This window comes from Callorhinus ursinus, unplaced genomic scaffold (assembly GCF_003265705.2).
Source record: "Callorhinus ursinus isolate GAN/ISIS: 27379988/994484 unplaced genomic scaffold, GSC_fseal_2.0 scaffold55, whole genome shotgun sequence".
Taxonomy (NCBI): domain Eukaryota; kingdom Metazoa; phylum Chordata; class Mammalia; order Carnivora; family Otariidae; genus Callorhinus; species Callorhinus ursinus.
Genome location: NW_027397117.1, coordinates 3,857,788 through 3,870,176, shown reverse-complemented (window position 1 = coordinate 3,870,176; position 12,389 = coordinate 3,857,788). Strand labels below are relative to the sequence as shown.

General features: G+C 43.9%; 1 protein-coding gene across 6 annotated transcripts in view; it reads left to right on the top strand.

Annotated features, from left to right (window-relative positions):
- The window catches only part of LOC112817542 (general transcription factor II-I repeat domain-containing protein 2), a 50,274-nt gene that overhangs the window by 7,062 nt on the left and 30,823 nt on the right, over positions 1-12,389 (top strand). For 3 of the 6 annotated variants that reach the window (XM_073884122.1, XM_073884121.1, XM_073884120.1), the window contains exons 2-5: positions 3,654-3,757; positions 7,144-7,282; positions 7,425-7,517; positions 9,853-9,969. In XM_073884122.1, coding sequence (XP_073740223.1) covers positions 3,659-3,757; positions 7,144-7,282; positions 7,425-7,517; positions 9,853-9,969 — 448 coding nt within the window. In that variant the 5' untranslated portion in view covers positions 3,654-3,658. The remainder of the gene's footprint in view (positions 1-3,653; positions 3,758-7,143; positions 7,283-7,424; positions 7,518-9,852; positions 9,970-12,389) is intronic. The other 3 variants (XM_073884123.1, XM_025864699.2, XM_073884124.1) reach the window with 2 other exon arrangements.

Sequence of the window (12,389 nt, the reverse complement as noted above, 5' to 3'; positions counted from 1 at the left end):
AGAATATCAGTTTCTTAGTCACAGTTTCCTTTTTTTCTTAAGTAGGCTTCACACTCAACATGGGGCTTGAACTCATGACCCTGTTGCATCCTCTAGGGACTGAGCCAGCCAGATGCCCTCTTAGTCACAGTTTTATTTATTTATTTTTTTAAAGATTTTATTTATTTATTTGACAGAGACACAGCGAGAGAGGGAACACAAGCAGCGGGAATGGGAGAGGGAGAAGCAGGCTTCCCGCTGAGCAGGGAGCCCGATGCGGGGCTCGATCCCAGGACGCCGGGACCGAGACCTGAGCTGAAGGCAGACGCTTAACGACTGAGCCACCCAGGTGCCCCTTAGTCACAGTTTTAAATAGTAATGACGTATTAAAGGGTTTTGAATGCAGTTTATTTTTAGAACAGTGCAAATTTACCCATATTAGTCCTTTTTAAAAACAAATATTCGCTTTATCTTAGATAAAAATTGAACACATGTTCAATATATTTAAAGGCTCATTTTTAAATCTTTGTAACTTCCAATGGGAAAATAATTTCACTGTTTCAACCAAGTAATGCCATTGATTTCTAAAAGTGTAGACAGGACTTTGGAGTGAAAGCTCCAGTTTCACCAACAGACTTATTTTGCATAAAATAAAAGTCATTTCAAGTTGTGCCCTTCTCATGAAAGAATTTAATCTGAATTCTTAATGGTGCATTCTAGAGACTGATTTCCCCAAAAAAGAATTACATAACCCATAGGATGGACCATAAAATTTCTGAACATAGAAATGTACAAATAATTGACACAGAGTATGGTCAGTTTCTAAAAATAATTGTTAAAATTTTGAAATAATCTTGAACTTGCTGAAAAGTTGGGAGTATGGTACAAAGAACTTTTATTTTTTCTGAACCATTTGAGAGAAATTATCAACCTGTGGCCCCATTATTCCTGAATACTTAACAGTATATATTTCCTATCAGCAAAAATATTTTACATAACAGCAGTATTACAAAGTTAACCCAGGGATGCCTGGGTGGCTCAGTCGGTTAAGCATCTGCCTTCAGCTCAGGTCATGATCCCAGGGTCTTGGGATCGAGCCTCGCATCGGGCTCCCTGCTCAGTGGGGAGCCTGCTTCTCCCTCTCCCTCTTGCTGCTCCCCCTGCTTGTGCTCTCTCTTTCTCTCTCTCTCTGTCAAATAAATAAAATCTTTTTTAAAAAGTGAACTTTCCATAAAATATACCTTGATTTTAAAAATTTTGGGGGTGCCTAGGTGGCGCAGTTGGTTGAGTGGCTGGCTCTTGATTTTGACTTCAGTCATGATCTCAGGGTCCTGGGATCAAGCCCCATGGTGGGCTCCAAGGCAAGTCTACTTTGAGGATTCACTACTCCTCTCCCTCTGCCCCTCCCCCTGCTCACATGATTTCTCTAAAATAAATAAATAAATCTTTAAAAAAAAATTTTTAATGACATGAACAGGTATTTCAAAGAAATGAAATGTAATCCCAGTGAGGATTTAGTTTACAGCAGTTACAAAGAATTTTTTTTGAGAGATCGTGAGCAGGGGTGGGGCGGTGTGGTGAGAGGCAGAGAGAAAGGGAGAGAATCTTAAGCAGGTTCCACACTCAGTGTGGAGCCCGACCCAGGGCTCAATCCCACAACCCTGAGTTCACGACCTGAGCCAAAATCAAGAGTTGGACACTCAACCAAACGAGCTACCCAGGTGCCCAGCTAAAGAATTTTTTATAATAAAAACTTTACTCAAAAGGAGACAGTGAGTGATCATTTTGACCATTTTTCTTCTTGCTGAATAAAATCTGCAGACGTGAACAATGTTTGAGTTCAGGAATGGGTGCTCCACTTTGCTTTTTGGTCTGCTTCATTGAGAGACTTCTGAACTTGGAGGTTATCTTAAGGACATAGAAGGCCATGTCCTAGTAATTTTTTTCATTTTATAAACTACCCACATGTAAGTAGTTTATAATGACAGACTTCTCCTTGTTCTCAAATATGGGTGTGATAAGGAAAGTCAAAGTTTTATTTTAAGATAATTATTTAAAAGCTTCAAATTGGGGATGCCTGGGTGACTCAGTCTGTTGAGCATCCAAGTCTTGATCTCAGCTCAGGTCTTGATCTCAGGGTCATGGGTTCAGGCCCCGTGTTGGGCTCCACACTGGGCAGGGAGCCTACTTAAAAAAAATAATAATAAAATAAAAATAAAAAGTCCAAATTGAAGCGTGTGTATTTCCTTACTTGTTCATGGCCAGGTCATGCCTGGTATGAAGTTCCATTCTCCTTTCACATTCTATTTCATAGTAGGGAGACTGATTTATTAAAAAAAAAAAAATTTAAGTAGGCTCCATGCTGGGAGCCTCCCAACATGGTGCTTGAACTCACGACCCCGAGATCAAGACCTGAGCTGATATCAAGAGTCAGGTGCTTAACCAAACTGAGCCACCCAGGTGCCCCAGATTTATAAAAATTTTTAACCAAAGCAATTTGATCGCCCTCTCCCTCTGCCTGCCACTCCCCCTGCTTGTGCTCTCTCCCTCTCTGTCAAATAAATAAATCTTAAAAAAGAGAGAGAGAGAGAGAGACTATGTGAATATTTCTGAATAACCTTATATACAACCACCATAATTCACTCCCTTCGATCTATGTTTCGACTTCCTTCCATGTACCTATTCATGTTATCTGTTAATTTATCTTTTGCTTACAAATATAATTAATCCAGCTGCTTTGGGGCCATGACAGAGCTAGTAGTATTTCTTTAGAATGCTCTACTTCGAAAAATCCTCTTTATGGGGGCGCCTGGATGGCTCAGTTGGTTGGGCATCTGCCTTTGGGTTGTGATCCGGGGGTCCTCCTGTCGAGGCCTGCGTTGGGCTCCTTGGTCATTGGAGAGCCTGCTTCTCCCTCTCCCTCTGCTGCTTTCCCTGCTTGTGGTCTCTCTCTCTCTCTTTCTCTCAAATAAATAAATTTTTAAAAAAATCCTTTTTATGGTGTTAGAGAATTTTTTTCAGAGACATCTTGGGATGCTACCTTGATTTAGAGCTCGGAGGAATTTTGAGTGAGCTTTTATGCCAGAGAAATCTTAGCTGGGATCATCTCTTCCCACCTTGAGTGTACAAACCCACTTCTCTCTCTTTTGTGGCTGGGAGTCAGAATGTGGTGTCGGGCACTAACGTCCTTGGGAAGTGGTTAACATGCTTCTCCAGCAAAGTACCTGAATTTATTTTGCAAGGAGATGACGTCCAGGTTTAGTGGAAAACACCCTTCATGAAAATTAGCATTCCTAGCCAGAGATCTTGGGCAAACCACTTTACGTCTTTATTTTTATTATTATTATTTATTTGAGAGAGAGAGAGAGCAAGAGAGCATGCAGGAGCAGGATGGGGGGCAGAGGCAGAGGGAGAAGCAGACTCCCCGCTGAGCAGGGAGCCCGACGTGGGACTCGATCCCAGGACCCAGGGATCATGACCTGAGCCGAAGGCAGACGCTCAACCGACTGAGTCACCCAGGCGCCCCAAACCACTTTATGTCTTTAGTTAGTTTCTTCACCCGTAAAGGGAGGTTGGAACTAGGTCATTGGTGAGGACCCTCGCAGCTCTAAACGCATGCTTAGAGGATACTGTGGATTTCCACTGCTCACTTTCTTGTTACTTCTCTTGGACAGGGATCATGGCCCAAGTGGAAGTGTCTGCCCTGCCTGTGGAAACCGAGGAGTCCTCGGAGAGCAGGATGGTGGTGACGTTCCTCATGTCTGCTCTGGAGTCCATGGTGAGGCGGTCTGCGGTTCTATAAAATGTCCCCCAGTTGGACCACTGTCAAAGTAGCAGAGCTGGGGGCGCCTGGGTGGCTCAGTCGTTTAGCATCTGCCTTCGGCTCATGTCATGGTCCCAGGGTCCCAGGATCGAGTCCCACATCAGGCTCCCTGCTCAGCGGGGAGCCTGCTTCTCCCCTTCCCACTCCCCCTGCTTGTGTTCCCTCTCTCACTGTGTCTCTCTCTGTCAAGTGAATAAATAAAATCTTAAAAAAAAAAAAAAGAAAGAAAGAAATAGCAGAGCTGGGCCACATTTCACTCTGTCTATTTAACTGTAGCCTTCTTCACAGAGGTCCCGGGCTCATCAGGTCACCGTTAAAGGCATTTCTTATGCTATGGATGTAATTATATCAACATGAGCTTTCCAGATCTGAAAATTTAACGAGGGCGCCTCTGTTCCTTTGTTTGAGAATGCTTTTGCTCTGAATTCAGAGGTAAGCTGATAGTCCATTGTTAGCTCCAACATGTAAGATGGACCTTGTGGGTGAAAACCTGGTGAGAAATGTCCATAACCTCAAGGAATCCGATCACAAGATACTTATTGATTAGAAAGGGAAAACCAGCACCTTATAAAGTGGACAAGCCTGAGAGACGCCCCCTTCATCAGGCCCTCAGAGTGGACATCAGCAGTAATGGGACAGACTGGTGTCATGTGCCTCCCAACATGATGTGCCAGGAAGGGGCTTTGCCAATTCTGTGGCATTCCTGCCGAAAACGCATGACCGGAATCTAATGGGGGAACACCAGACAAAGCCAAATTAAGGGACGTTCTACAAAATGACTGGGCTGGACTATTTTTTTTCTTTTAAGATTTTTTTCTTTATTTCGAGAGAGAGAACAAGGGGGGGGTGAGTGGAGGGGAGGAGCAAAGGGAGAGGAAGAGGGACAGAGAATCTCAAGCAAACTCTGTGCTGAGCATGGAGCCTCACGTGGGGCTCGGTCTCATGCCCCTGAGATCATGACCTGAGCTGAAACCAAGTCGGATGCTTAACCTACTGAGTCACCCAGGTGCCCACAAGAGTGATATTTTCAAGGAGCATCAAGAAGTCCAGTGACACTGAAGCAGGGGGAGAAAAGAAGAGGTGGTCAGAGGTAAGGTTCAAGAGGCCCCAGGTGGCCAGATCATGTAGAGCTCTGGGCCTTTCTCCGCAGGGTGGTGGGAAGCGTTTGGACGGTTCTGAGTGAAGGAGTCATTCGGGGGCGTGGTGCTCGTGTGGCCAGTCGGTGAACGTGGAACAAGAGTGGGATGCTGGGACACCAGTTAGCGGGCTAAGGCCATGGTTCAGGCGGGAGATTTCGGTGGCATGGACGAGGCTGGGAATGATGGAGGTGGGAAGAAGTGATGCTTCTAGAAGGATCTGTAGAGTTGACAGGACTTAGCAATAGATTGGATGTGAGTTGTGAGGTTTTCTTGGGGGGAAGATTAAGAGTTTTGGTTTTGGTTTTTACGGTGGTAAGATAGAGATCATAAAATTTACCATTTTAACCACTTTAACCAGTTCAAGGGCATTAAATACATTCACTTGTCATGTAATTGTCACCACCATCCCTCTCCAGAGCTTTTTCATTTTCTTCAACTGAAACTCTGCACTCATTGAACAAAATTACTCCCCACCCGCCCCTCCCTCAACCCTCTGGGAACTAAGAAGTTGTTTTTTTGGTGGGGGGGCACCTGGATGGCACAGTCAGTTAAGCATCCAACTCTTGATTTCAGCTCAGGTCATGATCTCCAGGTCGTGAGATTGAGCCCCGTGTTGAGCTCCACACTCAGCGGGGAGTCTGCTTGGGATTCTTTCTCCATCTGCCTCTCTCTCTCTTGGTCTCTCATGAATAAATAAATGAAATCTTAAAAAAAACAACACAGAAGTTCTCTCTGGTCAGGAATATACCTACCAATGTAGCATATGCAGTTATAAATACACCACACATTCTTTTCAGTCTTTGGAAGGATTTACACAAAGTAAATTTAACGGATTTCTTGTCTGTAGGACATACACCTGTAGCACTATGATGAACAGGAAGTGTGTCTTATGTATGAATTTTCACCTGTTGTGCATCCCTACCATCAAAAATAAAAACATACTCAACCAGGTTGGAGGAAATATTAAGTTATCTGTCTATTCTCTCTATGGAAAATATTATAAAATTGTTGTCGTAGGAAGAGGCAGTCGAAGAGTCTGTAGCCAAAAATATAGGGGAAAAAGACCTGTTGGAAAGGCAGGTAAAGATACTGCCCCCAGTTCTGACAAGCAACAAGAATTCTCTGACAGCCACTGGGTGTCCTACAATTTGACTCAGTTCTGACTCAGTCTATGTCGAGAGAGCATAAGATCCTGCAGGTTAAGGGCTCCACCCTCCAAGGCCACCCCTCACTTCAGACACTAACATCAAGTCAAGGTTGTCACCTGTGCTCCAGACCTACGGCTATAGATCAGAGGTTTCCAAAGAGCGCCCCCTCCTGGGTGCGATTAATTTCCTAGAGCAGCTCACAGAACTCAGAGAAACAGTTTACTTACTGGATTATCGGTTTATTACAAAAGGATGTGACTCAAGAACAGCCAGATGGAAGAGATGCATAGGGCAAGGTATGGGGAAAGGGTGTGGAGGCTCCATGTCCTCTCCGGGTTAACCACTCTCCCTAAATCCCCATGTGCTCACCAGCCCGGAAGCTCCTGATGCTGTCCTTTTGGGGGTTTATGGAGGCTTTATTACATAGGCACGATTGATTAAATTATTGGCCACTAGGGATTGAACTCAACTTCCAGCCCTTCTCCCCTCCCCAGAGGCCAGGGGGCAGGGCCGAAAGTGCCACTCCTCCAGTCACATAGTTGGTTCCCCTGGCAACCAGCCCCATCAGGTGCCCTCATTAACCTTGACATTAACCTTAACAAAAAGATCCCTTTGTTGCTCTCTTAGGAAATTCCAAGGGTTTTAGGAGCTCTGGGCCAGGAACAGTGGATGAAAACCAAATATATTATTTATTGTTATAAACCACAGTATCATAAGTTAATAAAAATATTAACTTAATAAGTTAATAAAAATATGTTCTCTGGGTTTTATGATGTTTATGGTATTTGCTTGGTGGATTTGTTTCTTTGTCTTGGAGATTTTTCTCATTCTAAATGAATACTCATTTTTGTACCTAATTTTGTATTTTTCTTAAATTTAATGTCTATGCCCACCATGGGGCTCGAACTCCCAATCATGATATCAAGAGTCACATGCTCTACCGACTGAGCCAGCCAGGCGCCCCCGTGTTCTTTTCTTAAAACAGATCTCTCAGGCTCCACAAGATCTGGATCTGCCCTGGTATATAACACTGTATTCTTTGTTTCAATTTCAGTGCAAAGAGTTGGCCAAGTCCAAAGCAGAAGTGGCCTGCATTGCCATGTATGAGACAGACGTGTTTGTTGTTGGAACCGAGAAAGGACGTGCTTTTGTCAACGCCAGGACGGATTTACAGAAGGATTTTGCAAAATACTGTAGGCGTTAACAGTTTTATCCTTTGTATTCATAACTCTTAAAATATTTGCTGGGAAGACTTATGTAATGTTTTCTTTTAAGGTATCCTAAGCATTATCCTAAAAGTGGTTCTGATACATCTCTTTTGACTTGGCATCCCAGTGAGTAGCTGCCCAACACGGAGGAGTCCAAGAAACGGGGCCACGTGTATTTTGTCCTGTGTCCTCAGCAGCACCCTGGTTTTGTCAAAGAAATGTGAGGAACATAGAGTAAATTATCTTTGACTCCTTTTATAAACCCACATTTTAAAAAAACTCTGGGCGCCTGGGTGACTCAGTATCCGGCTCTTGGTTTCAGCTGGGGTCATGATCTCAGGGTCGTGAGATCAAGCCCCGTGTCGGGCTCTGCACTCAGCGTCAAGTCTGCTTGAGATTCTTTCTCTCTTTGCCCCTCCCCCCCACATGTGCCTTCTCTCTCTGGCTTTCTAAAATAAATAAATAAAATCTTTCTAAAAATTCTTAATTTAGGGGTGGCTGGGTGGCTCAGTCGTTAAGCATCTGCCTTCGGCTCAGGTCATGATCCCATGAGCCCTCATCGGGCTCCCTGCTCGGCAGGAAGCCTGCTTCTCCCTCTCCCACTCCCCCTGCTTGTGTTCCCTCTCTCGCTGTGTCTCTCTCTGTCAAATAAATAAATAAAATCTTTTTTAAAAAATTCTTAATTTACTTGTTCCCAAAGGAAAGGGAAAAACTCAGGGCTTGTTAGGTATTCCTCTGAGTTAATAACCATTTTCCCTTTTTCCACTCTGGGACCTTCAGAGCCTTCAATGTGTTATGAGTGGCAAGGATCACTAGTGAGCATATGGGGCCATATATGACGGAAACTAGTCTAGGGTGTTAAAGCCTACACCTTGTATAGTGATGATTTCTACCATGGTAGGTCATCTACCAAATACTGAGTTAGCACCTTAATATTTTCTGGAACCAAGAAAGGGAAAAAAAAAACACAAAGATTTATCAGAGGATATAATGTGAATGTGAGTGTGGAAGAAAGAGAGGATGGATATAGATGTAGATGTTTCCAAAGGTTGGTCAGAGGGCATACGGACATAAATGTGTATTTACGTATGTCAAGTTCATATATAAATGGGAAGGAGAGAGGGATTGATTGATTGAGATTGGTTTCCAAGACGAAAATTAGGGTTTCCATTCTCAGGAAGATAGTTTCAAATATGAAGCAATCTTTAAATAATACAGTGAGTGTATAATTGATGAACAGGAAGAGTATTCTCATTTCATTAATATCAGCTGCCAGTTGAATTTTTTTTAAGATTTATTTATTTATTTGAGATAGAGAATGAGCATGAGCCAGGGTTGGGGGGGGTGCAGAGGGAGAGAGAGAAGCAGACTCCCCGCTGACACAGGGCTCAGTCTCACGACCCTGAGATCATGACCTGAAATGAAACCAAGAGGCAGATGCTTAACCGACTGAGCCACCCAGACTCCCCACCAGTTGGATTTCTAATTGTTGACATTTCATGCCAGATTTTTTTCAAGTTTCACAGTTGCATGCTGATTTTTCAGATATAGGGCTATTCATACTTTCTAATTCTTCCAGTACCCATCTCAGTAAACTTCACGTTCAACTTCATTTTTAACTAGTTCATTTCATGTAAGTTGTCAAATTTGGTGGCAAAAAATGGTTTATAATATTTGCTTTGTAATTTTAATATCTGTGTTGATGCCTCTACTTTTGTTCCATGGTGAAGGTCTTCCCATACCATGTCTGTTACTTTCAGAACTATATAGCAAATAACATTTCTGTTATCATTTCCTTTGAGCTACTACTATTCCCTGTGTGTTGAATTATTTATGGTTCTTTATCAGTAGATTCATTTCAGAGGTGATCACTGTTATATTATCCTATCCATCATAAATACCCTGTTCTTTGTGTTTTTTTAATTTTTAAATTTTTATCTATCATCTATCTATCTATCTATCTATCTATCTATCTAATCTATTTTAGAGAGAGAGAGAGCATGCATTAGTGGGGGTAGGGAGGGGCAGAAGGAGAAAGAGAGAATCTTACACAGGCTCCACGCTAGGTGGAGCTGAACATGGAGCCCGAGGCGGAGCTCGATCTCACGACCCTGAGATCATGACCTGAGCTGGAATCAAGAGTTGGATGCTTAGCTAACTGAGCCACCCAGGCGCCCCCAATTTTTTTTTAAGATTTTATTTTTTAAGTTCTCTCTACACCTAACATGGGGCTTGAACTTACAACCCTGAGATCAAGAGTTGCATGCTCTACCGATTGAGCCAGCCAGGCGACCCATCTCTGTGGGTTTTCTTAATTAAAAGATCTTGTTTTGGGGCACCTGGGTGGCTCAGTCAGAAGAACATGCGACCATCTCAGGGTCGTGTGTTCAATCCCCATGTTGGGGGTAGAATTTACTAAAAAAAAAAAAAAATCGTGTTTTATGTTTGTTCATTCTTACCCCTTTTTCCTCTACAAATACCAGAAGCATAGACATTAAGGGAGTGCACAAGACAAGTGCTTGGATAATGAGTCTGTGCCTGTCACTCACTCACAGGCATTGCCGAAGGGGCGGAGGCCAAGCCCCCATGCCCAGCGAACAGGATGCAGATCGATTCAGGAGAAGCGGAAATACTCAGAACAGCGGTTGAGGACTATTTCTGCTTTTGTTACGGTAAAGTTCAGGTCGAGCATTAATTCTCTGAATAGTTCACTCAGGAGGAGGGCAGTGTTACAGATCACCTTATTGGTGTGACCCCTTAGATGCCTCTGATGCTTAAAACTCCACATTCTCTTTAAGGGAAGAGCCAGTTCTTCAGGACCAGAATAAGTCTTTTTTTTTTTTTTAAGATTTTATTTTATTTATTAGAGAGAGAGAGAAAGCACAAGCAGGGGGGTGGCAGGCAGAGGGAGAGGGAGAAGCACGCTCCCCACTGAGCAGGGAGCCCGATGCGGGGTTCGATCCCAGGACCCTGGGATCATGACCTGAGCCCAAGGCAGACACCTAACCCACTGAGCCACTCAGGCGCCCCAGGACTGGAGTAAGTCTTACAGAAGACAGCTTGATCTCTTGTGGTCACTGGAAAGCTCCGATTGACCAGACTTCAGTCTTCATTATTTGCTCCCGTTTTAGGGAGCCCCCAGTGGAGGTCCAATGCAATTACAGTTGACCCTTGAACAACGCAGGGGTTAGGGGCAATGACCGCCGGCACAGACAAAAATCCGTGCCTAACCTTTGACTCCCCCCCAAACTTAACTACTAATAGCCTACTGTTGACGGGAAGCATTACTGGTAACAGAAATAGTCGATTAATACGTATTTTGTATGTTATGTGTATTATACGATGTCTTCCTACAATAAAATAAGCTTGAGAAAAGAAAGTGTTATTTAGAACATCATAAGGAGAGACTCATGAGTGGCTTAGTCGGTTGGGTGACCCCACTCTTGATTTTGGCTCAAGTCATGATCTCAGGGTCATGAGATCGAGCCCTGTGTCGAGCTCTGTGCTCAGTGGGGATTCTGAGATTCCTCTCCCTCTGCCCCCTCCCTAGAATAAATAACTAAATAAAATCCTTAAAAAAAAAAAAAAAAAGAGGGGTACCTGGGTGGTTCAGTCGGTTAAGCAGCTGCCTTTGGCTCGGATCATGACCCCAGGGTCCTGGGATCAAGCCCCACGCTGGGCTCCCTGCTCAGCGGAGAGCCTGCTTCTCCTTCTCCCTCTGCCTGCCACTCTGCCTACTTGTGCTCTTTTTCTCTCTCTCTGACAAATAAACAAATAAAATCTTTAAAAAAAAAATCCTAAGGAAGAAAAACCACGTTTACAGTACTGTGCTGTATTTATTGAAAAAAATCCATATATAGGTGGACCTGTGCAGTTCCAACCCATGTTTTTCAAGGGTCAACTATGTTCATTGCTATTTTGGGCACCAACGTCACCGTCATTGGTCTCTCCACCTACTCATGTCTTTTCCAAGCATTTAAGATGGGGAATTTTTTTTTTAAGTCTATTTATTTATTTATTTTACGTAATCTCTACACACCCAATGTGGGGCTCTCACTCATGACTCAAGGTCAAGAGTTGCATGCTCTTCTGACCGAGCCATCCAGGTGCCCCAAGATGGGGATTTTTTTTAATACCTAACACAGTATTTTCAGGGGCGCCTGGGTGGCTCAGTCATTAAGCGTCTCCCTTCGGCTCAGGTCATGGTCCCAGGGTCCTGGGATCCAGCCCCACATCAGACTCCCCACTCTGTGGGAAGCCTGCTTCTCCCTCTCCCACTCCCCCCTGCTTGTGTTCCCTCTCTCACTGTCTCTCTCTCTGTCAAATAATTAAATAAAATCTTTAAAAAAATTAAAAAAAAAAGCTAGGTAACCAAGGAAAAAAAAGGCTAGGTAACCGAGAGGGGCACCTGGCTAGCTCAGTCAGAAGAGTGTGTGACTCTTGATCTCATGGTTGTGAGTTTGAGCCCCGCACTGGGGGTAGAGATTACTTAAAAATGAAATCTTAAAAAAAAAAAAAAAAAAAAAAAAGCGCTAGGAAACCAAATAGCTACACAGGTGTTGTATTTAGTTGCGATATAAGCACCTTTCTTAGCATCTCAGGGTCTTGTTTGTCGTTTTTACAGAGATCTTCACATATTTATGGGACCTCCAGGTCCCTGTGAGCATTTGGCTGTGGGTGACCCTCAACATAGGGGATCTTGGGGTCTCAGGCTACACTTCTCTGAGAGAAATGGGGCTCCTCCCCTGGGGGGCTGGTCAGCCAGCGCAGGAAGGCTGACACGGCCCCAAGATGGTGATGTGAGGCCACGTTGACTTCATAACTTCTCTGCAGACAAGTTGGCCTAACTCGAGCAGAGTGACATAAGGGACATAGGGACATAGGGACGGTTAAGCTTTGGGTGGGGGCTCCCATGCCTTGTCGACAGCAGCCTGAATAACCATGGGGTGCTCCCTGCAACCCTGAGTGCGCCACCTCCAACAGAATGGAGAAAAAAGACCTGTTATTCCCTCTTTCTTATGTGAAGATGTAAAGTAAAACGTTTTATACATTTTTCCTTGGGCCCTTTGGGAACTTTATTAACTTAGGTTGT